General features: G+C 48.8%; 2 protein-coding genes across 3 annotated transcripts in view; both read left to right on the top strand.

Annotated features, from left to right (window-relative positions):
• Capzb (capping actin protein of muscle Z-line subunit beta) overlaps nt 1-27,611 on the top strand; it is a 104,506-nt gene that overhangs the window by 43,895 nt on the left and 33,000 nt on the right. For both annotated transcript variants that reach the window (XM_057784214.1, XM_057784213.1), the window contains exons 2-3: nt 4,869-4,958; nt 25,868-25,989. In XM_057784214.1, the coding sequence (XP_057640197.1) occupies nt 4,869-4,958; nt 25,868-25,989 (212 nt within the window). The remainder of the gene's footprint in view (nt 1-4,868; nt 4,959-25,867; nt 25,990-27,611) is intronic.
• LOC130883617 (40S ribosomal protein S25-like) lies at nt 10,765-11,228 on the top strand. The gene has a single exon (XM_057784215.1). The coding sequence runs from the start codon at nt 10,809-10,811 to the stop codon at nt 11,184-11,186; it is 378 nt and encodes a 125-aa protein (XP_057640198.1). The 5' UTR covers nt 10,765-10,808; the 3' UTR covers nt 11,187-11,228.

Here is a 27,611-nt window from a genome sequence, read left to right as displayed (position 1 = left end):
AAATAATTATTGAGTGAGTAATTGAATGGGCAGAGAGTCGTGGAAGGTGAGGTAAAATGGCCTTTCTTTGGCTGCTTCCTTTTCATCCCATCCCATAACCACCAGTGCTCTGGGAGGGAGAGCCCAGAAGGCTTGCTTTCTGAAGGAGGGCATTTGGAAGAAGCCATTTTAGTCAAGGGGTTGCAGGTTACAGAAAGGGAAGAAACTGAGGAAGGACAGCCTGAGAAGATGGCACAGGACAGGTAAAGTGCTCCGTTTTGCTATGCCCGTGTCTTCTATGTCCCTTTCACATGCACATTCCACAGCACGGCGGCTATTTGAACAGTTCTGTAATTGGGACTAAATCTCATGCGTCAGGCCAAGTTCAGGGCCTGGCCCAAGGTTGGCACTCAATGCGTAGTTGTTGAATTGTGAGTCCAGAATGATGATTTTATAGACCGGCAGGAGAGAGGGACCCAGCCATGCGTCTCCATTTAGAATGAGGAAGGAGGAGCAGGATTCGTTTAGGAGGCATCACAGACAACCTAGCCACAAGAAAGATGTTCTCCTCTGCTGTACCTCATCTTCACTTGCTCCTGGGTATTTCCTCCTAGTACTTTATTTAGGAGGCTGGAGGTGCTGTGTGGTTATGAGCACTTGTCACTCTTCAGAGGACCCAGGTTCGATTGCCAGCATGCACATGGTGGCCCACAGCTGTCTGTAACTCCAGTTCCGTGGGGTCTGATGCCCTCTTCTGACCTTCATTGGCACCAGGCATTTGCAGGGAGCATGGACATGCAAGCAATACATCCATACACATAAAGTAAATATTTAAAAAATATATCCTTAGGTATTGTCTGCTGACTCCACAGATGAGCAAAATTTGAAGTGCCACAGCATGACTTGAAAGACCTGGACAAGGCCATCCTCTGTCTCTGGTAGCTGTGTGACTTCCCCACACTTAGAAAGCCTGTATTCGTCATAGGCACCCATGTATAGCAGACACGTTCTCTCACACCTTATGAAAGGAATGGACCTTTCTGGACCTTATGAAAATGGGGGCATCTCCTGGGTTGTCCCCTGGGGACTCCCTCACCATAATCTGTTTTCCTCATGTTCTTGGTGCTGTTTTCTTTCCCTTTGGACCCCTTAGACTTGGGACAGCTCTGGTGAGTGGCTCCATCCACTCTAATTTTAACATTTTACGGGCTGTCAGTAGGCTTTCCCATGTTGCTTCACTTACGGGAAGCCTTTAGTCATTTCCTAACCTAATGAGAGTTAAACATCCTTAGCCCCAGAAATTTGTTGTGAAACATTTCCAATTAAGATGACTGGGGACGAGTACAGAGTCCTCCTGACTGGCGGGGCAGGAATGGTGCCCTGCCAGCGGGGTGCCCTGCCAGCGGGTGCAGTCTGGCTGGCTGGAAGGGAGGCCTTCTGCAGAGGCCTCTTGGGGTGAGGAGGAATGGCATGCTGGGATTCTGGGGGTGCCCAGAGTCAGAATGGCACTCTCCCATTCTGACCTTCACAGGTCAAGTTTCTGTTATTCAGAACCCCCACAAAGTCCCAGTGTGTAGGGGTTACAGTTGCAAGTTAGCTCAGCTTAAGTATATAGGCATTTTCTTTTGAATTCCGAGGAAGATTGCTAATGTCTGTTTTCTAGAACCCTAGTTTTTATGGCCTGAGTGGATGCCAGGTTTTTTTTTGAAGAGGGTCTTTGCTATGACCAGGTATTAGGGGCAAGCTCCCCTTTCTCCAACCTTCCCCCTGCAAACAAAACATAAAAACTGACTGTTAGGGAGGCTGTCCTTTGCATTGTGAGGAGTTCAGTGGCATCCCTGACCCCTCGTCATTGAATGCTGGCAGCATCTCTATCCCTTGTGACAGGCAAAAGTGTTCTCATGTGTCTGTCTCTCAGCATCTCCTAGAACATGGCAGGTCCTGCAGAAGTCATCTCTGGGTGAGAAACGCTAGCTTTAATGGAATCATTTAGAGTTTCTATTCTTTCTTTAAAATTGCTGTGTTTAAGCCGGGCGGTGGTGGCGCACGCCTTTAATCCCAGCACTTGGGAGGCAGAGGTAGGCGGATCTCTGTGAGTTCGAGACCAGCCTGGTCTACAAGAGCTAGTTCCAGGACAGGCTCCAAAACCACAGAGAAACCCTGTCACAAAAAAACAAAAAACAAAAAAAAAAAAAAAAAATTGCTGTGTTTAAGTCTGTGCGAGGATGATTGTGTTTGGCTGTGCATGCACAGAGGCCAGAAGTGTCTGATACTGTGGAACTGGAGTCATAGGCATTTATGAGCCTCCTGATAGAGATGCGAGGAACGGAGCGCAGGTCCTTTGCAAGAGCATTATGGACTCATAGCCACTGAGCCATCTCTCCAGCACATGTCTAGCCCCTTATTTAGAGTCAGGGTCTCGCCTGTTCCAGTCTAGTCTTGAGTTTACTATATAGGCGTGGGTGACTTGGAATTTGTAAGCCTCCTGTCTGCCTCCCAAGTGCTAGAATTGCAGGCATGTACCACCATGCTCAGTTTATGCTGGATGGAAGCCAGGGCCATGCACATGCTAGGCAAGCATTCTACCAGCTGAGCACATGTCCCACTCCTGGGGTTTCATTTCTCTGCGGGCAAAATGGGATTGAACATTGACAGGAGGGGTATTATAAAATAATTAAAATAGTGATATCTTGTGAGAGAGCAAGAGAACCCCCGGAAGCTAGAAGTGTAGAGGGAGCTGTAGTTGTAAGTGGTTGTGAGCCCCCTGGTGTGAGTGCTGGGAATCGAACTTTGGTCTTTGGAAGAACAATACATGCTCTTAACCTCTAGGCTGTCTCTCCAGCCCCTTAGATCAAGGTTTTACATATGTGAGGACTGAGTGATATTTATAAAAGATGCTCCAGGTATTACATACTGCTGCTGTGTGCTGACATCCCATATGCATTACTATCCAAGTCACCGTACCATGACTGTCCCCATCTCATGCACACATGGAGGCTGGTGGAGGTGAAGAAACGTCCAAGGTTCCAAGTTTGCTTTTTTGTTGTTGTTGTTGGTGGTGGTGTTTCGAGACAGGGTTTCTTTGTAGCTATGGAGCCTGTCCTGGAACTCATTCTGTAGACCAGACTGGTCTCTGCCTCCTGAGTGCTGAGAGTGAAGGCGTGTGCCACCACTGCCCGGCCCAAGGTTCCAAGTTGATGGGGGAACAGACTCGGGAAGTGGAGTTAATCAGCTCACCTCTGCTGTGTCCTGACATGTTACAGTAGCGTCTTGTGCCTGTGAGCCAAATCCATGTCCCTGTGGCCTTGGCGACATACCTTGCCTAAAAGTGGATGGCACAAGTAATAACTTCATGACTGCCGAATGCCTCGTTAAACAGAGCAGCAGCAGGGGTTGGGAGTACCTTGTTTTCCTTTCTTTAGAGTTCGTTCTCTAAGAATAAATGAACGTGTGTAACCATCTTGAGCAAGGGACAGACCTTTTTTTTTTTTTTTTTTTTTTTTTAACAATCTGCCACGTATGTATATGTGAAAATAAAATTGGCTCCATTTAGCAGTGTGCTGTGTCTGGTGGATACAAAGTGGGCCCCTGCTTGCTGTGGTTAGTAGAGTCTAGATGGCAACAATCCTCGAAGGTTGTGGCTCATTACAGCCAAATGTGGCGTAAGGTTTTTTATGAGACTCTTCGACTGGCTCGTTTGGGCCTTTAGAAGTCCTGAGATGAACTGAACCAGAGCAGGCATTAGATAGGAATCAAAATCTCTTCTTGGCTCTGGGGACTTCCATGGCTGCCAGCCCTCAGATTGTCCCACCCCCATTCTCCTCCCCCACCCTTCCCAGTCCTCGTCATTCTCTCAACATACCTTCCGCACTTAGTTCCAAGGTGCTGGAACTTAGTTCTCTGTGCTGCAGCCCTCTGTACACCAAGTTCCCCTTGCTCTTTACTGGTCTTGCCCCACTCAGTCTCTCTCTCTCCTCCACCTCCTGTCCCTTTGTTATTTCTGCGGTGCGTGGTGCACAATGGCCCTTGTGACTGTTAATCAAGGGAGTATTAAATAGCACCTGTGTGAAACTTTGGAAAGGGGCTCAGTGAGCGAGAGTGGCTTTCACCCTCCAGTACCCCGAGGCAGCAGGTGGCACAGTTTATTATATTTTATTTTATTAGCTAGAGTGAGCCCTTTTTAAAATTAGTTCATTTTTCTTGTGTTTTTGCACGCGTGCATGTGCCAAGGTACACTTGTGGAAGTTAGGACAATCTGTGGGCAGTCAGCCCTTCCCTTCCTCTGTGTCAGCCCCAGGGATTGAACTCGGTTGCCACACTTGGTGACAGGTGCTTTCCCTCTCAGCCATCCTGCCACAGAGCTCATCTGTTTGGTGCTTCAGCCTTAGACTGGTTGCAGGGGCTCGGGAAACTTCCTAGCCTTGCTGACTGACTGACAGACTGATGAGCTTGTAATCCCAGTGCACACCTTGGCCCTGATTCTTCTCTTCTTTCTTTCTGATGTGGAGTTTGTCAGGGCGCCTGGCCTGGCAGTGTCACATGGTGGTATTCATCTTTGGCTCAGAGCAGAGATGACCCTACCTTTCTCCAAGAGCCTGCTCACTGTAGACCCAGCGGGAGTTAGCACCTCCTGTAGCGGCCAGCTCTGCTGCAGAGGAGTGCTGAGGGGCTTGGAGGACTCTCCATCTTGCTCTCTCCCACCTCAGGGTGACACACAGAAAGGGGGCAGACTGTCTGCATGGCATCCCTCTGGGCTGCAGACTCATCACAGGCCTGGCAGAGGCCTGCAGGCTCTGTGGGTCTCAGAGTAGCCTGAGGAAGCAGCGTCAGAAGGAACGAATGCCTTTTTGGCGGAAGTGACTTAGATGCTTTTCTTTGTTTCTCCACAGAGCGATCAGCAGCTGGACTGTGCCTTGGACCTAATGAGGCGCCTGCCTCCACAGCAGATCGAGAAAAACCTCAGTGACCTGATCGACCTGGTGCGTACCTTCTTCATATGGTTTCACTCGAGGGCACAGCGCAGTTGCTTTCTTCTGTGCTGCTCTTTGTGTGGAATTCAAAACACAGGAAACCTCTTTTCTCCCAAGCCAGACCCCACTACTGGGCTCTGAGATTCCTCCCAACAGAGAGAAGATGAGTTTCATATGGTGGTCTTTTCTCTGAGCCCATCTGTATTGATAAAGTCCAGGATAAGCATTGGTTGTAAAGTGAATTATGACCCCTTCCCCCAGTTACTGTGTTTACCATTTCTAGAAGCTTACATGTAGGCCACACCTCTGCAGGTGAGCTTCCTCAGCCAGCCCTGTACCAGCAGTGTCCTTTTTAGCCTAAAAAGCTTAACAGCAAAAAGTTTTAATGTGTATTTTTAAAGTATTCAGTCATTTTTAAAGGGCTTTTTTTAAACATATAAAATAATTGGTTTTCAAATGATGCCTTAGATGAGCGCGCTGAGGTAGTGCTTAGAAATACAAACTACTCAACACTGTACCTACCACAAGAGTAATTGAAATCAGCTCCCAGGAGGCCTTCCAGCTCACATAGATGATTTAATGGGGTTCTGGAACCAAGTCTGTTTTTCCCATCGTGTCCCATGTCTCCCTGGATGTGGAGCAATGAGGCATCATTTAAAGTGGGGGTTTCGACCATTCATCTGCTCTGGTGATTTACTTTTATTCTGTTGTCAGTACCTGGAATGCTTTCACCAAGTAAACAATGCAGTAGTAGGAAATCACCATCAATCCCGGATGAAGCTCTCCTAGCAGCCTGGCCGGTCCCCAGTGCGGCCATCTCTGTTTATAGGGCCGGCAGCTCCAGCTGCGAGCAGGTGTGTGAGACAAGCATGGAGCGGTGGAAGGAGTTGTGAGCAGGAATTGCCGACTGTTCGGGACATGAGAAGGGAGTGGTTTCAGGAGGTTGGTGGCCCTGTGAGGAAGCTAGCCCCAGGTGCCTCGTGCTGGACTTGAAGAGAAGGTGCGTGTGAAGGAGAGAATCTCAGGGTGTGTACACACACACACACGTATGCTCATGCACACATAAACTATAAATGCATGCCCGCAGTACATTGGGGTGGCAGAGACTTGCTGTTGTGCTGCTTGTCCCATCCACCACTTCAGATATTGCCTTCAGGGTGTCCCCTGCCTCTGTGTGTGACCTTATTTAGCTCTCAGCTGTCCGTCTTATGAGGCAGCGCTGCCAAGTGCAGTCTAAGAAGTCTTGCCTTTCTCTTTAGTAGTCTCTGGCTGACCCTGTGTGGACAAGGCAGGGCAGTGTTGGAGGTGTGATCGGGTCGCCAGTCTGCTCAGCTTCGGGAATTGTCGTTTAAACTCTGTGAAAGTGTGCTTAGCCGAAGTTCAACTCAGTTGGCCAACTTAGTTATTACTGTAGTTTTGAAACCCCCCTAACACAGAAGCCCAGGAGGACGAATACCTATTTCTCTGCCGACTCTTAGTGTCTCATGGGCTGTTTTGTTCTTATGGTGACTGAAGCATTGTATTACAGTTGCTGCTTTCCCCTGGGACCCTCACCACTCATCTCTGAGATGTGTGTAGCTTGATTGCTTTGCGGCAGTTGCCAGTTTCCCTCAGGTTCAGGAGGGAAGGAGAGGCTGCGAGCTGCTCCACCCCAAATGCTAGGTCAGGGTGTTCTGCCTCGGGTCGCCTGTGCAGGCTGCAGAGACACAGGGTGGAGTGCCACAAACTGCATCTGTCCTGGCACCCGGCTACACTTCCCTTTCCCACCCTGTCTTCTATAAGAACTGTACAAGAGAAGGAAGGGTAGGGGTGGAGATACCAGCGATGGGGGTAGGAGCTAACTAACAATTAACTATGCCCAACACTTAGGGTTTGATCTTAAAGGTTCACACACATGTAAAACTTGGCCCCCTCTCATGGTCCTGTTGGGAGACAGTGGAACCTTCAGGAGGCGGGGCCTAGTGGAAGGAAGTTAGTCCTTATGGGTAAGACATGAAGGAAGTGCTGAGATCCTCTTCCTTTGTTCGTGGTTAGCATAAGGTGAGCAGCCACAGTCCACTATTCATGTTCCAGTGTTTAGCCTCCTCACAGGCCCAGGAGTACCAGAGCCAGCCACCCATGGACAGAGAGCTCTCAAGCCACAAGCCAGAAGAAACATGACCTCCCTTTAAGTTGTGGTGGGAATTTGGTCACAGTAATGGAAACCTTGCATACCATTGCATGCCTATGTCTAAGCACAAAATTTCCATTGTTTCTGTTTGATTTTTTTATAATAACCTTTTGAAGATCACATGCCCAACCCACCTTTTTGAGAAACTGAGGCTGTAGGGGTGGTGTGGCCAAGTGGCATGAGGAGTTCAGTCAGGTCTCTGCTGCTCTGCACTTAATCTTTGGTCACCTTTGACCCCGCAAGAGGCTGACCGTGGTGTGTCTTCATGGTGTATCGGCTTTACCTGTGTGTAGAGAACATGTTAAATAACTCGATTCACTAGTAATGTTAGGACATAGGAATGTTCATTTTTCTTGTTATTGCTTGTTTTTTGGGACAAGGTCTAACTAACTATCCTAGGTTGACCTTGAATTTGACATCTTTCTGCATCAGCTCCCCTACTACTGGGATCAGAGGCACGTTATCATGCCTAGGTATATTTTAAGTTGTCGTACTTTAAAAATATTATATGGGGCATGAAGGAATTCCCTTCTTAGAGCCAGGTCTTTCAGGAATAGCTTCCATAGCTTCATGGGGTGCCTTGAAAGGGCCAGCTTGTGCAAATCCAGCCTTGGGGTCATCCACCTCCAGTCGGACAGCACACCCCTATCAGAGAGTGGGTTGGGAATTTGGGATGCTTATTAATTTTTTAATTGAAGCATGATGGATGACAAGATAGAAATGAGGCGTGACTTCTCAATAGCTTAGGGTCTAGTGAAGCATGGCTCATTAAAGCCACACCAGCACGCTGCAGAAGCCATATGTGAGTGACGGCCTGGCTGCAGAGTCCCCGTGTGTGCAGTACATGTGTATGGAGCACTTGGCTGCCTTTCTGTTGGATCCTGTGATTGACTGTAGAAGTCACTTTTCTCATCTCTTTTCTCATTGTGGATTTCTCCTGTAGTGCTTAGAGATGACTTTTTTTTTTCCTCTTAAACTAAATCTGCAGAGTCCTCTCATTCTTCAGGGCTTGTTCTGTGTCCTGTTGTGGTTCTGAAGTCCCATGTGCTTGAAGTTTCTCCCCATGACTGTAATTCAGAGAACTCAAGCTGCCTCTGGCTACATTTCCCTTGTCTGGAGTCTGGAGACTTTAGAGGGGCTACAGCCTTCCTGTGTGCTCACCTGCTCAAGCCAGGCAGGGAGGGAGCTGTTCTGGGGGGACAGCTCCAGTCTTGAGACTGATGGAGACATTGGGGTTTGCCTGTGTTCCCCCTCAGTGCCCCTATTTACATGTCAGAGCCAGCCTGCTGCAAGGGACTCCCCCCAGCCACAGAAGGTCCAGTTATGGGTAGTGTCAAAATGTACCGTGTGCTTGGCAGCCAAGTCACGAGAGCCCAGTTTGCCCTGCTGAGTCGGCACTCTTCCTTCTTCTCAGCATCACAGCCTTTGCTGTCTTGGGATTCTGGCGCAGGGAAGTGACCATCCTTTGCAGATGGCTGGACTATCGTTTTATTACATACTAATTCCGTTGTGCTAGAGGGACGCTGGCCGCAATTGCTTGCTAAGCTGTTTCAGCAACATCTGCAGCCCTGTGGGCCAGGGATCATGTGACAGCAAGGTTCTCCTTTGACCTGTGGCCTCACTGTGCGCACTGGCCTCTCTGCTGGGTATATTTTGAGCACTGAGCTGAGGAAGGAGTTTGGTTTTGCAGATTGGCACCCACCAGGCCATCCGTCCTTTGCCTTTTGAGGACCACACCAAAAATAGCCACAGATCTGTTTTACCAGGCCCGGAGGTGAGCCCTGCAAACAGCGGTCACTGTGGTTTTGTTTTGGGGGGGTTTTTTGTTGTTTTATTTTGTTTTGTTTCTTTCTTCCTATAGTAACCCAGAGATTTCCTTCTTGGGTGTCCCCAGACTCCCTCAAACAGAGGGAATACTTCAGAATTGGGAGAACTGCTGGCTACCCCGGTTAGGCCTAGGGGACAGGTAGAGCAGGAGTCCTGATACTTCACCAGCATGTTGACAACCTGACCAAGTTTGTTCCAATATAACCCTCCTTACAGCAATAGGTTGACTGGTTATCCTCCAGAAATAGAAAGGGCCATGGGGCAGGTGGGGGAGACGGGGGATTCCACTCCAGCCCCAGCAGTAACTGCACTTGGAACTGATCCCAGAAATTGTCCAGGTGGCAAGAGATCTACAGGGGCATGATGGGATAGGACTGGTCAGAATGGCCAGGTATGATTACGCCTTTGGGCTGCCAGAGAACGTCTGTGTGTGCGGGCGGGAGGCTGTGGTGAAGGAGGCTAAGACCTTCCGCCCCAAGTATCCTGTGTGCCAGGTCCCTTTTGTCACTAGTGACAGAATTACGCTTGATGCTGTAGGTAAAGCTCACCAGTGTGTTGGTCAGCAGATGAGCTGGTAAATGCCAAGCATGGCTACTTTGCACTTAGTCTTAAATAATCTGGAAACTACGTTTCCAGTATCAGCAGTGAGGAATGGGGCAGGATACCCAGGATAGCCAAAACAATCCTATACAATAAAAGACCTTCTAGAGGCATCACAATCCCTGACTTCAAACTCTACTACAGAGCTACAGTACTGAAAAAAGCCTGCTATTGGCATAAGAATAGAAAGGAGGACCAATGGAACTAAATAGAAGACCCGGATATCAATCCACACATCTTCAAACACCTGATCTTTGATAAAGAAGCAAAAAATATCAAAAAAAAAAAAAGCATATTTAACAAGTGGTGCTGGCATAACTGGATATCAACATGTGGAAGAATGAAAATAAACCCATATCTCTCATCATGCATAAAACTCAAGTCCAAATGGATCAAAGACCTCAACATAAAGCCAGCCACACTGAACCTTATAGAAGAGAAAGTGGGAAGTACACTTGAACACATTGGCACAAGAAACCACTTCCTAAATAGAACCCCAACAGCACAGACACTGAGAGAAACAAGTAATAAATGGTTCCTCCGGAAACTGAAAAACAAAGGACACGGTCAACAAGACAAAACTACAGCCTACACAATGGGAAAAGATCTTCACTAACCCCACATCAGACAGAGGTCTGATCTCCAAAATATACAAAGACTCAAGAAACTGTTCTTCAAAAGAACAAATAATCCAATAAAAAAAAAATGGAGTACAGACCTAAACAGAGAACTCTCAACAGAGGAATCTAAAATGGCTGAAAGACACTTAAGGAAATGCTCAACATCCTTAGTCATCAGAGAAATGCAAATCAAAACAACTCTGAGATTCCATCTTACACCTGTAAGAATGGCCAAGACCAAAAACACTGATAACTTATGCTGGAGAGGTTGTGGGGAAAAAGGAACACTCCTGCATTGCTGGTGGGAATGCAAGCTGATCCAACCCCTTTGGATGTCAGTGTGGCGATTTCTCAGAAAATTAGGAAACAACCTTCCTCAAGACCCAGTAATACCACTTTTGGATATATATCCAAAGGATGCTTAATCGTGCCACAAGGACATGTGCTCAACTGTGTTCATAGCAGCTTTGTTTGTCATAGCCAGAACCTGGAAACAACCTAAATGCCCCTCAACTGAAGAATGGGTAAGAAAAATGTGGAAAATAAGGAAATCCATTTACACAATGGAGTACTACACAGCAGAAAAAAATAACGACATCTTAGGGAGGCTGCAGTGGTCGTCGCCACTCTCCGAACTTCATCATGCCGCCCAAGCATGACAAGAAGAAGAAAGATGCCGGAAAGTCGGCCAAAAAAGACAAAGACCCAGTCAATAAGTCCGGTGGCAAGGCCAAAAAGAAGAAGTGGTCCAAAGGCAAAGTTAGGGACAAGCTCAACAATCTAGTCCTGTTTGACAAGGCTACATACGACAAACTCTGTAAGGAAGTTCCCAACTATAAACTTATTACTCCAGCCGTGGTCTCTGAGAGACTGAAGATTCGCGGTTCCTTGGCCAGGGCAGCTCTTCAGGAGCTCCTTAGTAAAGGGCTTATCAAGCTGGTTTCAAAGCACAGAGCCCAAGTAATTTACACCAGAAACACAAAGGATGGAGATGCCTCAGCTGCTGGTGAAGATGCATGAACAGGTTCAATCAGCTGTACATTTGGAAAAATAAAACTTTATTAAATCAAAAAAAAATGACAGCTTGAATTTTGCAGGAAAATGGGTGGAACTAGAAAACATTATTTTGAGTGAGGTAACCCAGACACAGAAAGACAATTATCACATGTACTCACTCACAGGTGGTTTTTAAACATAAAGCAAAGAAAGCCAGCCTACAAACCACAATTCCATAGAACTAGAACTTAGACAACAATGAGGACACCAAGAGAGACTTACATAGATATAATCTACATGAGAAGTAGAAAGTAGAAAAAGACAAGATCTCTTGAGTAAATTGGGAGCATAGGGGGGGAGACCTTGGGGGAGGATTGAAGGGGAGAGGGGAGAGACAGGAAGGAGAACAGAGAAAAATGTAGAGCTCAATAAATATCAATAAAAAAAAATAAAAGGAGATGAGGGGGTATCAATAAAAAATGTATAAAAATAACAAAAAAAAAAAACCAAAAAAATAAAAGGAGATGAAGGGGCCAGACACAGTGGTACACTCTATCCCAGCACTTGGGAGGCAGACGCAAGTGGATCTCTGTGAGTTTGAGGCCAGCCTAGTCAACAGAATGAGTTCCAGTATAGCCAGAGTTACATAGAAAGACCCTGTCTCCAGATGAGAGAGATGTCCTAGTTAGTCAAATGACAGTTTGCTGCACAAATCCTCAGTTCATGGTGGCATTCACCTGTGGTTCCCAGTGCTGGGGAAACAGTGACAGAAAGGTTCCTGACTCGCTGGCCAGCTAGTTTAGCAGAGTCGGTAGGCTGTAGGTTCAGTGAGAGGCCCTGCCTAAATGAGAAAGTAAGAGAGGAAGCAGCTGAGGAAGACTTGACCTCCAGACATCAGCCTCTGCCTCCACATGCGCATGCACACACCCCTCTGCCTCCACATGCACATGCACACACCCCTCTGCCTCCACATGCACATGCACACACCCCTCTGGCCTCCACATGCACATGCACACACCCCTCTGCCTCCACATGCACATGCACACACCCCTCTGCCTCCACATGCACATGCACACACCCCTCTGCCTCCACATGTGCACACACAAGGAAAATAATTTTAGTTCCTTTGAGTTGAGCTCATACAGTTAAGAACCAAGAGGCCACCGTGGTACATCTTCTGAACAGCTCTCGAACAGTGACAGTAGAGTTGAGTGTGGCCAGCCGTCCAAAATACTGCCCAGGCGGGGATTTTGTTTGCTCCCTCTGTCACCATTAGTCAACTATCCAGTGCACATTTGTGGCTTTTCAGATGGGAATTATTTCTATTGTTGTCACATTTAGAATTTGACTCTGTTCTTGAGGAATAAGTAATATTAGTCGTAAGCCATGCAACAGTAAATTCCTTTTATGGGCCTTGTCGTGGGTAATCTTCATCGTGACCTTGTTTAATCTTAAATCACATTGTGAGGTGTAGATGGGAAAACTGAAGAATGGGGGCAAGGCCTCCTGGAGTCCTTTCCCGATGTGCATTTGTGGAGGTTGGGGGGGGTGTCTCAGTTCTGAGGCCTGGAAGCAGAGGGCTATGCTGTGGATGCCCCTCTATTAAGGTCATTACTTTCAGGAACCTCTTTTTTTGGCAGAAAAGGTCTGAACCATCCTGCCTCCCAATGTGGTAACTACACTTAGAGAGCATGCCAGACACCACCTCCAGCCCTCTGTCCCCAGGGCTGCGTGGGACCTGATCGTTGAGGGTGCCTAGGAATTCTTTGAGATCTTAGGCATATACTTTGCCTCTCTGAGTTTCTTCCATTACAAAATGGGGCTAGTAAAACATATCTCATGGGGTAAATGGAAGATTCAGGAAGACACTTCCAAAGTGCCAACAGGTGAGGCAGAGAGGTGCTTAATAAATGTTAGTTGATGCTGTATTAGCATTACTGGCTTCCCAGAACCTGAATTCCTCCTACCTAGAGGCTGTGCTCTTGCCCAACCTGCCCTCCCTGTAGTGTTTTCCCAGGTGCACCCGGCCCAGCACAGCAGAGCAGCTCTTGATGACGGAGGCTCAGCTTAGTTAAGCTGAGCTGGGGGGAGGTTTTGCCTTCACTGAGGCCTTCAGTGGTCCTGGGAATGGTCTGCCCTCCTCTGTTTGACCTGGAACGGCAAAGCTGCCAAGTGGGAAAAGCTCTCTGCTCCAGATCTCCTTGAGGATCTGAGGGGGTCCGCCTGGAGCCTGTGTCCACTGAGGGGCCAGCCTGGAGCCTGTGTCCACTGAAGAACTAGCCTGGAGCCTGTGTCCACTGAGGAACTAGCCTGGAGCCTGTGTCCACTGTGATGAGAAGTCTAACTCCAGGTTCTTAGCCTGCCCACTGCTTTCCATAGCTGCAGGTGGGCACTTTTGTCCTCCGAGTGCCCTGAATCTAGAACTGCTCCTAGGGGACAGGGTGGACTACCCAAATTAAATTGTGGTTGGCACGAGTCAGGTTGAACAAGGATAAGCCAGGTGATCTCACCTCTCTGGGCATTTCATGTCTCGGCCTTCACCCCAGCCACTGGCAGTGCCAGGGAACCAAATCTTCCAGACCTGTTCTGCATTTTACCCTCCCACACCTCGGATCTGCTGGATCTACTTCTTCCAGAACATTATAATCCTGATACACCTTCCCCAAGGCCACCCCAAGGGTCTTTCACAGTCTCTGAATGACTTTATCACTCCCTCCCCCCTTGTTCTGTGTCTTTCTCTTGAGGCTGTTTGAGCCCCTCACCTGCTAATACCTCACCTCACACACAAAGCTGTTATACATAGGTGCCTGTCGCCAGGTTTGCACCAAAGCTCCAAGCAGAGAGCTGATTGCTTTGGTACATGTCTTGAAAACAAAACAGATGTCTCCAGTTGGTGCCCCTCCCTGACAGGCCACCTGGTTATCATACTTACTGATCAGGCTCCTGCAGAATCTGAGCCAGGTGTTTCTAGGGTGCTGGTCTGGATTGGGTGTCCTTTTAGACAGCTAGGTGAACTTCAAAGGTCTGGCCACCTACTAGTGAAAGCCCCAGTGATGCTCAGCTCTTGCCCTCCTCCTGTGGCCTCAGTTTCCTCACAGGGGAGATGAGACCGCCTGGTGAGTTAGACATTAGAGTCAGAAAGCTCTTGGCATAGTGCTTGGCTTGTCGTGGCCGTCTGGGTGGGTTCTAGGGACTCATTTGGCATGTACTAATGCCTTCTGGAATCCTCTCTTCACTGCCCTGGAGAAGGGTGTCATGTGGGCAGTGCTCTAGAGCCCCTACTGTGGGTTTAATGTGCACCCCACAAGTTGTCTTCTGAAGGGAGGAGATAGTTTGTGTGGTTTTTCCCAGACTCTCTCAGCCCCAGCTGAGGAATTCCAAAGCCTGTCCTCCTGCCACTGCTGCTCCCAGGAGTAGCTTTGTCCTTGTCACTGTAGGTCGCCAGCAGACGACTGATGCTGAATGCAGATTCTGTCACAAGAGCTAATGCCAGTAGGAGTACTGTTCAGTGTCCCTAGGGTACGGCCTTTACCCCTGCACACCACAAGGGTGTCTGGCCTCCATCATTAAAGACGAAATGCTAATGGGAATGGAGCCCGCCTCCACGTGACCCAGAAGCCAGCACCAAGTGGCCACACCAGCTGGGGCTGGGGTGGGCTCCAGACACCTCAAGGCTTTGCCCTGCTTTTGGCTAAAGTGTTTTGGGAGTTTGGGGCCCACCCTCCTCCAGGGTCAAGGCCCTCATCTGGCCGGACACTGCTCAGTAATTGGGTGGCTTGTGGCTGCCCGCTTGCTGCAAGTGTCTGTAGGCCTGGTGAGCTGGCAATTAAGGCTCATTAGAGACCCTGTCAGTCACAATGTGCACAGAGCCTGCCTGGGAGGAGAGGCCTCCTGAAGGGCTGGGGCCATCCGGCCCTAGGCCTCTGTGAAGTTGGTCTCTGCAAATGATTCTGAATGCTTGGTGTGCCGCAGAGGAGGTGTGAGCAACTCTCGTCACCCGCCAGACTGCCAGCTCCTGGTGGGCCTATTACCTTTTATGTAATTGAAACCTTTAAACTAAGAGCAAAATTGAAGTTACAGATGGTGGAACAGTATCAGATGGAGGCCTGGAGTTTGGGGACCTGACAGCAGGCTCCTCTAAGGACAGATGATGAACCAAACCTGAGTTGTCCTTCACCTCTGCCACCCTCTCTGAAATGTATGGGGATACTTAATTACTGTTGACCGGAAGCTAACATGGCATTCCCAGAAGATTTGCCCCAGGCTGGAAATGATTGTCAGTCACACACACGCTCCACCCCCATGTGAGGAGGGCTGTATGGCAGGGGATGCTCTAACAGTGAGCCCCTTCACCTGCCTTCCTGCAGCAGTCTCTGACCTTCCCACCTGCGGATGGCTTAGGGCACTTGCTGGTAATTGTATGCTGTAGCTTTATGTCCCTAGTTCCCAAGGAACCACCCTTTGGCTCCCGAGACCCTGTAAGAGGTAGTGGTCTGTCTCTTGAGTGTGTCACATAATTCCTGGCCATGTGTCAACCGTAGGTGGACATAACCTATAAACAGTGAGTCCCTCACCCCCCAGATTTGGGTTGAGAGAACTGTACATGTTTTCCAAGCTGTGTGGTCAGAGGTTGAAAGGGGAAGGGACATGCAGATAACTCCTGGAACTGAGTTGTGGGACTCACAGGACATCAGCCCTGGCAGACAGTAGGTTGGTCTGAGTTAGCTGGGTCCTGGTGCACCCTAGACATCCTGGGGAGTCTAAAGAACCTGTCTCAGCCCTAGGGTCGGTTTCCTCAGCTGCAGAGAAGGGTTTGGAATGCCCCTTGTTCTCAGGGTACTCTGCAAAGTGCCCATGGGGCTTCATGCATTGCAAGGTGCAGACCATTCTGACTGGCATAACGAAGAGCAAGGAGGTGACAATGTACTTGTTTCATGGGATTCTGTGACATGAGATTGGATGAAAAACACAGCCCACAGAACAGTCAGTCAGTTGCCTTTCCCTTCCCCATTCAGCTTGCTTGGTGCGAAGTGTGGCCCCTTCAGAAGTGGTCAGTTTTTTGCTGACTGGCTGATGAGGACATGAATGAACTCTTCTCAGTCGTACCCTCTGCTGTCCTTTCTTCCTCCAGCAGTAGTGGAGCCTTGCTCAGCCCTTGGTGACAAGGGTCACCTCCAGTACTTCCCTAAGGCTGCAGGGCTTGTGACAGAGACAACCTTGGCCATGAGTCCAGGAGAGAGGCCGGCATGCTGGAGCCTCTCTGGACATGGCTCAGGCTGCTGGCGGCCAGGGAGATTGTTTTTCATGCTCTGTTGTCATTCACAGATCCCCACCCAGCCAGTCTGTAGGGTGTGAGTACAGCCACACCTCCCTAGAGCAATTCAGAGGACATTTCTGGTTATACTCCTCCCTTGGTCACTTGTGTCTTTGGAGAACCTCTAGTCACCCTTGCTCTTGGGCTCACCTCTCCACAACCAGAGTCACTCTCCAGGATACACCTTTGATCAGCATGTAGATGGAAGTTTCTTTCCTGCCTGGTCTCGCAGCATTCAGTCCCAACAAAACACACAGAGGCTTATATTAGTTATGAGCTGTTTGGCCTATTAGCTCAGGCTTATTAGTAACTATCTCTTACAACTTAAATATACCCATAATACTTGTCTATGTTTAGCCACATGGCTTGGTACCTTTTATCAGTGAGGCGTTCTTTTTTTTTTTTTTTTTTTTTTTAAACTGCCTTCCACACACCACCGGTAAAAGGTGGGGAGGAGAGACGAGGGGCCCGCTGGCAGAACGAGAAGGCTTAGACCTCCGGCCCAAATGAACACAGAGTGAGGGCACCACATCGATCGACAAAGGCGTTCTCTTTTTATTTTCTCTGTATCTGGCTGGTGACTGCAGACTGAACCTTTGCTCTTCCCAGAATTCTCTTAGTCTGGTTGCCCTGCCTATACTTTCTGCCTGGCTACTGACCAATCAGTGTTTTATTAAACTAATACAAGTGACAAATCTTGACAAAGTACTAGAGCATTATCCCACAGCCCCAGTGTCTGTAAGTTCTTGTCTAGGTCACCTTCAAAGAACACGTCTATCTGACCTGCGGGGGTGACATACTCCTTTGGTTTCAGGCAGAGACAGGCAAATCTCAGTGAGTTCAAGGCTAGCCTGGTAGAGCAAGTTCCAGGACAGACTCCAAAGCTACACAGAAAAACCCATCTCAAAAAACAAAACACAAACAAACAAACCACATCTGGTTATGAGCACCTGGACTTGCCTTGTTCACCATGACTGGTCTGATTGGATCTTGTCACATGGGTCACATCTCCCTCTGTTCTCCTGTGTCTCTGTTGGGCCCTTCTCCATACTTCAGCCCGAGCCATATTACATGCCCATACTGCTGCCTGGTGGGATTTGTGGATGCCCGTTCTGAGGTCAGGGGTTACATGCAGCTGAGGGGGATGTGAGTGAGGGAATGACTTGGACTCTCAGGGTCTGGTGACCTTCCCCTACTTCTACAAGGAGACGTAAATGAACTGATCTTGTGAGAGTCTTGTATGGGTGAGCACAAGTGTTGTGATTGCAAGATGACAGCAGCTAGAGCACAGAATTCCAGACTGAATCCAGAGCACTGACCCTGGATACCTCAGAGGGACGAGCCTTGGTTCACCTTGATGGGTAGCTTCAGGGGAAGCTTCTTGGAACAGGTAAAGGAGACACTGAAGATGGATAGCAGTTGCATTGAAGAGGGCAGCATGCTGGAGACTCTCTAGATGTGGTGCAGGCTTCTGGGGGCCATGGAGATTGACTTTTCATGCTACAGATCCTTCAGCAAACTGAGCGGAGACTGCATGGGAGCAGATGCATGTCTGTCCAGCGGTGCATCATGTCCAGAGATCCTTAGCAAGCTGGGCAGAGACTGCATGGGTGCAGATGCAATGTCTGTTAAACCTGGGAATTGTCGTGGTGTTGGGTCTGGGTTTGGGCTCATAGGTCCTTTGCCGGTGGCAGGCATAAGCACATGTTCATCCTTCAGACTGATCTGCAGTTAACCACAGCATGGACAATGCCCTTGAGAGTCTTGGGGAAGCCAGGGCAGGTCAAGGGCAGTGACTTTACACGTCAGTGGAGAGAAAGTTGTTCTTGATATGTCAGTATCACTGCCATTGTGTGTGATCTCACAGGACTTGGGCATTTCTGGTTGGACGAGTACTTTCTGAGCACCTCTGCATGGAACAGCCACTGCCTTAGAGGGAACTCAGCCCCTGACTTGACACTTTGTGGACTCCCAGATTTTGACTCAGGATAAGAGCAAGAGTGCAAGCCATCGTCCTGGTTCTCTTAACCCGACATCCAGTCACGCTGCGCTGTTGGGAAGCTGCGTGTCCCAGGGAGTAAAGTTAGGTGACTAGTTTAAATAGAGCTCTCTCAGCTTGTATTGGATCTGTGACTGCCTCACTAGTGTCACATGACCAGATGTCCCTCTGTGTAGAGCACAGTGGTAATGCCATTTTTCTATGCCATTACATATCACCTGCCTGTGCATGGGGATGTGCAACAGTCCAGAATTCCAGCTCCATCCCCCCCCCCTTTCTGGTTTTTTGAGACAGGGTTTCTCTGTGTGGCTTTGGAGCCTGTCCTCGAACATGCTCTCTTAACCAGGCTGACCTCAAACGCACAGAGACCCACCTGCCTTTGCCTCTTGAGTGCTGGGAGTAAAGGGTGCGCCATCTCTCTTTCTCTTTAAAACAACAGGAGAGTGCCCCCTCTTAGACTTAGGGGGTACCCACAAGTGGAGAGTGCAGCCTGGCTTCTCCTTGGCCTGGTGCTCCTCTGTTACCTGGAAGGGATCACCAGAGGCCACTGAAGGTGGCAAGGGCAATGTGTTGATCTTGGGAACATATCTAACAGCTGCCTTTAGGTCCCATGCTCTTTCCATTCCAGAGGCTTGCCAGAGCCCTACAGGCTTTGCAGATCTTCTCCCAATTAAAGGACCCCTAGCTGTGTGCAGGCTCTTCTGAGGCCAGCACTGCCCTTCTGTGTTTGTGGTTCAAATTCCATTGTTTTAAATGTTTGCTGCTCAGCAGGTCTCCAAAGTCCTCACTTTTCTTGGGTCAACTTTCCCATTGGCCTCCCATTGGTTCTTATTCTGCTGTGCAGAAGAAATCTAAGTTTCTGGAATTGTTGAAAGGCTTTGTTTTGTTGTTTGTTTGTTTGTTTAAAGATTTACTATTATATATGCAGTGTTCTGCCTGCATGTATGCTTGCAGGCCAGAAGGGGGCACCAAATCTCATTACAGATGGTTGTGAGTCACCATGTGGTTGCTGGGAATTGAACTCAGGATCTCTGAACATCCAGTGTTCTTAACCTGAGCCATCTCTCCAGCCTTGTGGTTTTTTGTTTTGTTTTGTTTTAATTAAAGCTTGCCATGGAATTGGAACCTGGCAAGGGGTGTTCTGAGAACCTTTTTTGTTTGTGTTGTTACTTGAAGAACCCTTAGAGAGGGGACCAAGGACCGGGCTGTTGGCTTCTCTCCACTCAGGGAAAATGAGGAGAGAGCTCAGCCCTCCTGCAGCTTCACTGCCTGGCCATAGGTAGCTGAGGCAGCTCTCAGGGAGAAAACTGAGGAGGAGGAAGAGGCTCTGCTGGCTGAAGGCACAGCTCCTCTGCGCAGGGATGCTGGCCTTGACCTGGCCCTCATAGGATTTTCTTGTTTGAGGTCTGCCTGACCACTCCAGTGCAGTGTCTATACAAAATACTGTTGCTCTTGGAAACCAGAGAGGAGTAGCTGAAAAATTCTAGCCAGAATAGGGTCTGACAGATGTTCCCTTCACTTAGATTCTACATTTTGGTTGATAAGGAGAAAACAAAAACAGAAAAGTGAGTTGGAGAGAGCTGGGACCTCTCCCAGGCAGGAGACAGCATTTCCTCCCCAGCGCTGGCAGTCCCCATCCTGGGCAGGGAGTGCCTAGGTTGTCCCATAAACAGGCCTAGTTTGGGAGACAGGTAAACATATTTGGTAAGAGTATAACATGCTCAGTCTACTTTCCTGAATGTTTGAACTAGGCCAGGAATGTGGGCTGGGCAACTGGGGGAGGCAGTTGTTGGAGGTATTTGGAGTTGAAGAAGCCAGGGCTTTTGCCATCTTCATACTTCCCTTTAGAGTCTATGCGGGGCTGAAAAGATGGCTCAGTGGTTAAAGAGCGCTAGTTGCTCTTTCAGAGGACCCGGGTTCCATCCCAGGACTCATGTGGCTGCCCCTGTCTATAACTCTAGTCAGGGGATCTGATGCCATCTTCTGGCCTCTACGGGCACTGTATGTAATGACGCACAGACAAATGTGCAGACAAAAATTATTTAAATATTATTTTAAAAACTTGCCAGGCATAGTGGTACTTGCTTTTAATCCCAGCGCTTGGGAGGCAGAGGCAGAGGGGTCTCTTGGGTTCAAGGTCATCTCGGTCTACATAGTGAGTTCCAGAAAGCTGGTGTGCTGAGGATGTAGCTCAGTGCACACCAAGTCCTGGTTCAGCCTGTACTTCCTGAATTGGGTGCTGTGCTGCGTGCCTGTAATCCCAGGATTCAAGACAAAGAAGCAAGAGGCTCAGAAGTTAAAGTCATCCTTGGCGACACAGGAAATTCAAGGCCAGCCTGGGCTTACATGAACCCTGTCTGTTTTGTAGTGGTTAGGCGCTAGCCACTCAGAGCCTTTAAAGAACAGGCTTGGGGATGGTGAGCGTTCTGTGCCTGCAGCAGACACTCTGATATTGAGTGTGGGAGGAATTTCTCTGTGGGGCGTTCCAATCCCCAGTTCTTGGGGTAGGAGGCTGATGGTGCAGACCAGACTTTGAACTTGTTTGGTTTCCCAGTATGTGTTGTGTTTCGGATGCTGACATGTGTGCTACTAGGAACTCTCATTGTTTTATTTTTTTTAAAGTGTCACAGTGGGGCCTTGAAGGAAAGGATCAGGTGAGCCCTCTGCTGGCCGCTGGAATCTCTGGCACCTACCCCTCTCTGGAGTGGGGCCAGCTGGGCCTCTCTCGAGCCATGATTTCACCATCACTCATCCGCATGTGCACCCGAGTGGACGGGGTCTGCTTTCGATCCTTATCTCCCGGTGGTGGGCTCTCAGCCAGCAGGCAGATCAAACGATGGAATGTGTGCGCTCGACCATTTTTTAAAAAACCTAGGTCCAAGGGTTCACTTCTGAAAGACGAGGGCGCCGGAGATTAGATTATTCAGAGAATTGAACCACTCTGGCCTTTGTGATTTTTTTTTTTTAAGGGTTCATCTCAAGTTTCTTTTTCTGGTTGAACAATTTTTTTCAACATTAATAACTAATGGAGAAGAGGAAGAGGCAAAGTAGAACCATATGACAGCACGCACAGCTCGCTTGTGGCCGGAAGCTTCTGATTTGTGTCGCCTCTCATGCAATCAGCTGTTGGGTTAGATAGCAGGAAAACACACTATTTGGGCAGGAGCAGAACTGTGGCGGATTTCTTATCCCAGCTGAACTGTGCCCTTCCTCAGATGCTAGCCACTGGCTGTGTGACTCTGGGCAGCTTGTTTCTCGGGCCCTGTGTGTTTCTTCTTTAAAACAGTCTCTATGAAGACCTGCCCTGGGGGCTGAAGAGGTCAGTGCCAACAGACTTGATCCCGTGACGGCAGACACTCATCTCTTTTATGGCTCTTATTATCACCATTATCTGGCACAGGGTTTTGCTGTGTTGCCTACACTGGTCTCGAACTCGTGGAGTCAAGTAATCCTTCTGCCTTAGCCTCCTGAGTATTTGGGACTACAGGTATTGTGCCACTGTCCTGTCCCCTGTAAAAACTTTCTTTGCTGTGCTTGGGCTAAACCCAAAGCCAGGTGAGAGTACCCAGTGGTTTCTGCACGTTGGCTGTGGCCACACTGTTGTTCAATAAAGACTGCTGTGCTCTGAGGCTTCCCTGCAGGCGCTGTCCCTGCAGCACAGTGTTAGTGTTCCAGGTCACTGAAAATTAAGTTGAACTCCCAGCAGCCTGGGTGTTAGGTATAGGTTAGGTGTAGGTTCTATACAAAGACTGGTGCTGGTGGTGGCAGATGGGTCAGATGTACAGTTTGGAGAGCAACCAAAAGCCATTACTTCTGGCTCTGCCCCTCACCTTAAAGGCTGCAGAGCCACCACCCCATAGCACAAAGTGGACTCTTGGCTAGTTGGACCAGGTCATACATTTAAGTTGCTCCATAAACAGATTCATGATGTCCTAAAGTGTGACGCACACCGTGGGTGGGAAGAACTGAGGGCAGAAGCTTGGAATAGTTGACTGGGTTTCAGAGGTGAACGGCTGTTGTTCTGCAGCATGATCTCAGGTACAAAACCTCACACCCCTCCCACAGGACCTGAGCAGAGATTGAGAACCCTCTGCAGATGATGGGACACGGTGCTTGGCTGGGGTGCCCTCTTGGCCTCTGTGGGCACAGTATATTAGCCCAGGAGCATTGACGGGGGGGGGGCAGGGAAGAAAGTCTACTGGTGGCATTAGGACCACCAGCTCAGGAGCACTCAGGGGCCTACTGACACCAGTGTGTTACTCCAGGAATCCCTCTGAAGTTGGAGCAGTGGGGCATCAGAGGGGAATGTGATAGACCGTTAGTTTTGACAAGTAAGAATAACTGTCCCATGTAACATCTGAGACAGGGTCAGACTAAAATGGTCTTCACTGGAAATGTGAAATTCATACTTACCTGATCATCTTACGGTTTATGTACCAACCCTCAATGGGGAGGGTTCTTAAAAAACTTGCGTGTTGAGGGGATAGCTAGTAGGCCAGTCCTGGGAAGGTATAAGGATGGCAGAATGAGAGGCAGGACTGGTGGGTGGTACCCCCAGTGTACCCTGGGACATACTGTATGGCCTGTACTTGTTTCCAGTGATAACCATGCTGTTATCTAGCTCCAAGTTAGATGGTCTTCGATCAGAAGAAGAGGGACTGATAGAATAGAACTTGAAAATGTGGCCCAACTTGAGAACTTATCCTTAAGGGACATGAGTGGGTGGAGAGCCAGCCAGCCATGAGCCATCCCGGGTGCTTGTGCTTGGGGCATCTCCTGCGCCCTGCATGATCTCCGTGGCGTTCTATTGTGTGCTGCCACTGCAGGGGCTCAGTTGAAGTGCAGGTTCTTCAGTGATTGCTAGGGTCTTGTGGGCTTGCAGAACCCTAGGGTCAGCTCTTCAGGAGCAGCTAGTCTCTGACATGGATTGCCTGCTCTTTTTTCACAGTTTCTTTTTTAAATATTGTTTTTATTTATTTATATATTTTTTAGCAGAGCAGTGGCCAAAGATCTTCTGGTTCTGTCTTTCTAACATTGTTGTGACTCTTCAGGCTGGGTTTGGAGGTTTGGTTGGTGGCAGGGTTGTTTTCTTTGTTATTTGAAAACCTGAGAATTAATTTCAGGACCTCATGCATAGTAAGCGAGCGAACACTCTGCCACAGAACTGCTTTCTCAGACGTCTATTTTTCCTTGAGACAAGGTCTTAAGTTATTCTGGTTGGCTTGAAATTCACTCTACAACCCAGGCTGTCTTTGACTCCTGCCTCAGCCTCCCAGTATCTCGTATTATAGGACTCTACCAACAGGCCTGGGCATGCTGACATTGATCTCATGGGCTCAAATCCTTCTCCTCCCTCAGAAGCTAGGACTACAAATGGACACAGTTGTACCCAGCTGGAAATTGAGCCTCTTCCCTGACAGCTACCATCATCTTGCCAGCCTGGCTGGTAAAGGAGACTGGCTTCTCAAACATCCCTCGGCACCCACCATCTGAAGCAGCACAATGTATTGAGGTGCAAAAAGGGCTGACATCGCTAGACAACAGTAGCAGACAGTATTAGCAGTATTAGTGGGACATAAGGTTCAGAAGAAGAGGAATAAAAGGTGCCAGGATTAACTGACATACATGTTTTTCCTGTGCAAGGAGTCCCCAGCAGTAGCCCAGTGACGTGATTGTACCCTTGGTGACAAGCTACAGCATGAAAGGTGGCATGCGGGTGCCAGGGTCATTTCATTGGGCCCATAAAACAAAGCCAGTAGCTCAGACCGGGCTGCCTCCTGGAAGCTTGTGGCACACTTCCTTCCACAGCCAGGGTGTCTCAGGTAGAGGATTCTGGCTGTTACTGAGCAGCAGTGGGGGCTGGGAGGAGCTCTGCACCTTTGTGCTTATCCAGAGACAGAATGGAGGATCTTAGGAGTTACCTAATACCGACTGGATTTCTGTATTCACTGCTGGCTGTTGGTGTGAACCTTGGGCAGCTTAAGGACTCTGGGCCTCATATCTGTAATCTGTAAAAAAAGATAATGGTGACCTACTTGATGGCCTGGTATGAGCATTCAGGTGAATAGCATGCTTTGCCATACTGGCCCAACATCATATACAATACCCAATGGGTATCTAGAGGTGGTAGAGACTCTGTGTTGTCACCAAAGCTAACTTTGAAAATAACCCCACTTGCAGGTTGGTTGGGTACACAGGTTCACATGGACCAAGTTCTGTTTTCTTTCTTTTAATTTTTAAAAATATTGTATATTTTTTATTTAACTTTATTTTATGTGCATTGGTGTGAAGGTGTTAGATCCCTTGGAACTGGAGTTACAGACAGTTGTAAACCGCCATGTGGGTGCTGGGACTGATGTGTGTGCAAGAGATGGACCGTCCCATGGAGCAAGGGATGTTCTAGTGGCAGCTGGCACTTTCCAACCTGAGCAGTGATGTGCCCAAGGACAACAGCTTTGGAGCCTGGTTGTCCTAGTGGTACTGGCCTTTAGGAGGGACACAGGACCTAAACTACTGATAGCCCCCTCTGTTGGCAGCCCTTTTTCCAAGAGTTATAGGTATGTTAGCAGCCCCTTGCCTAGTAAACGATGAACCCAGACCCTGAAACGAGAAAGTCAGGACATGGAAACTGGGAGTGACTCAAGCAGAAAGGCATCCGTTTCTGCAAGGGCTGTCGTCTCTTCCTGGAATATTTTGGTGGAAACCGATGTTTGTGTTGGGAGGAGGCAGCCCCAGCCTGCTCCCTCAAAGACTGTGGTGGGAATTGGCAGTACCCTGTGGTTTGTTTCAGCCCACCTGTGCCACAAAGCTGCCTTCCCCATCACCCTCTGCTGTTCACCCAGGTGAAGCTGTGGAGGTCAGCTGGCTGCTCTCTACTGTGGAAAGCATATGGACATCCACCGTGTAGCAGATACAGCTGGCTGTGAGCAGCATGGTAATGCTTGGCCAGGGGCCTGGAAAGTGCTGGAAACTCCACCCGGCATGGGGGAGCCTGTGGGAGTTCTCCAGAGCCCAGTTATTCTTTGAGTTCTTTGCATTCCTGTGTATTTGAAGTGTTCGCCTTCTTCTCAAGGCCTGAGCTGGTATTTTGTCCTCCAGAGACCAATACCTAGCACACATGTCCTCATACCCATAGACCACCCTGGTGGTCAGGTAATTAAAGCCACACCCGGGTTTGGAAAGAAAACTACATTGGAAGTCACGCTCCACGACAACTCACAACCAGGTTTCTTTATAGAGAGCTACAGTTGGTGTTGGGCACGTGCGGAGAGGAACAGACTCAGAATTGTGGCTGGGTACTACAAGCCAGATGTCAAAACCTGACCTGGAGGTGGCAGGACCTGAATTGGAGCTACTTTAACGGCACTTTGTCCCTGTTCCCCTTTTCTCCAGGTCCCCAGTCTGTGTGAAGATCTCCTGTCGTCTGTTGACCAGCCCCTGAAAATCGCCAGAGACAAGGTGGTGGGCAAGGACTACCTTCTATGTGACTACAACAGAGACGGAGACTCCTATAGGTGAGCTCACACCGCAGTGCTCACCTGAGGCATGGACCGTTCACCCCTTTCTGTTCGTCCTTCTTCCTCCTCCTCTCAGCTATCCATCCAGTCCACTAACAGGCGTGTGTGGGTGCCTCCCCTTGAGCACTGGACAGAGGACCTCAGTGTCTTGGAAGAGCCACACTGTTTCAAAGCCAGCTGCCCCATGGGGTAGCATGTCCTTCCTTCCTCTCTCCCTTCCTTTGCCATCCACCATGTGGCCTGCTGTAAGAGGCCAAGTTGATATTGGTCCCTGCCCAGGAAAACACATCCAGTAGCTGACGAACTATGCTGTGATCCATACAGACAGTTCAGAGCTGGCTCGGGGCCTTGGGGGAATCCAGAAGAAGCCATGGTCAATTCCAAAAGGACTTTGTGAAGCAGATGATGCTGGACTAGATGTTTTTAATAAGTAAACTAACCAACCAACCAACCAATTATTTTGAGAGGGTTTCACTATGTGTTCCTTGCTGGCCTAGATCTCACTCTATAGACCAGGCTGGTCTCAAACTCACAGAGATCCTTGTGCCTCTGCTGCCTCCCAAGTGCTGGGATTAAAGGTGCATGTCTTTAATGCCTGGCACACTTGAGATAATTTGCCTTAAAAACTCCAAGTGTGAGAATCCCCGGAACATTCTGGGATTTCCCTGGGGCTGCACACATTGGGCTTGGGCTTAGTAGAGACCACACTGCACCCTTTGGAGAGGACTGGTGTTGGAGAAACAGGCAGGGTGTCGGAGAGCATCCGTGTGGGCTCCAAACCAGCACTGGTACTTTAGCCTGCCGCTTGTCATCTCTGCTCTAGCGAGCAGAAGTAGTAGTGGTCACTCATCCAGCAGAGCACGCGGGAGCATCACTCTTTAAGGGCCACCTATGCTTCAGGTCCTGTTCACAGTTCTGTTCCTGGAGTCTGTCCTGTGAGGTCCAGACAGATCATAATGTGCACATGCGTAAGTGATAAAGATTGCAAACATAGTGCTAAAGAGAACAGGGCAAGAGAGGGAGAGGCAGAGTGGGTAGCCAGGACTGTGTGGGCAGAATGTTCTGTCCTGCCAGCCAGCTCCCAGATAACCACATAGAGACTATTATTAATTATAAACGCTTAGCCAATAGCTTAGACTTGTTACTAACTAGCTCTTACAACTTAAATTAACTCACATTTCTTACCTACATTTTATCGCGTGGCTCTGTACCTTTCTTCAGCATGGCATGTTCATCTTGCTTCTCCCCAAGTCTCCTGGCGACTCTGTTCTTCTTTATCCCAGTGTTCTCTCTTCCTGTCCACAAGTCCGCCTAACATCTTCCTGCCTAGCTATTGGCCATCTAGCTCTTTATTAAACCAACGAGAGCAGCACACCTTCACAGTGTACAAAAAGGTTATTCCACAGCAGGGGCGTCTTGAACCCAGCTGTGCTCTAGAGTACTGGAGTTGAGGGGTGTTGTGGGAATTTAGTGTTGTGGTCTAATGGTCAGTGAAGTCAGACATTGGTTTGAGAGGTGGGGTTCACATTCAGCTGGTTGGAATGGATTAGAGAGTTCCCCAAAACTGAGAAAACTTCACCTCCAGCGAAGAGGAGGCAGGGCTTAAAGGTGGCATAGGC

This window comes from Chionomys nivalis, chromosome 11 (assembly GCF_950005125.1).
Source record: "Chionomys nivalis chromosome 11, mChiNiv1.1, whole genome shotgun sequence".
NCBI lineage: Eukaryota > Metazoa > Chordata > Mammalia > Rodentia > Cricetidae > Chionomys > Chionomys nivalis.
This window is presented reverse-complemented; position numbering and strand designations above follow the sequence as displayed.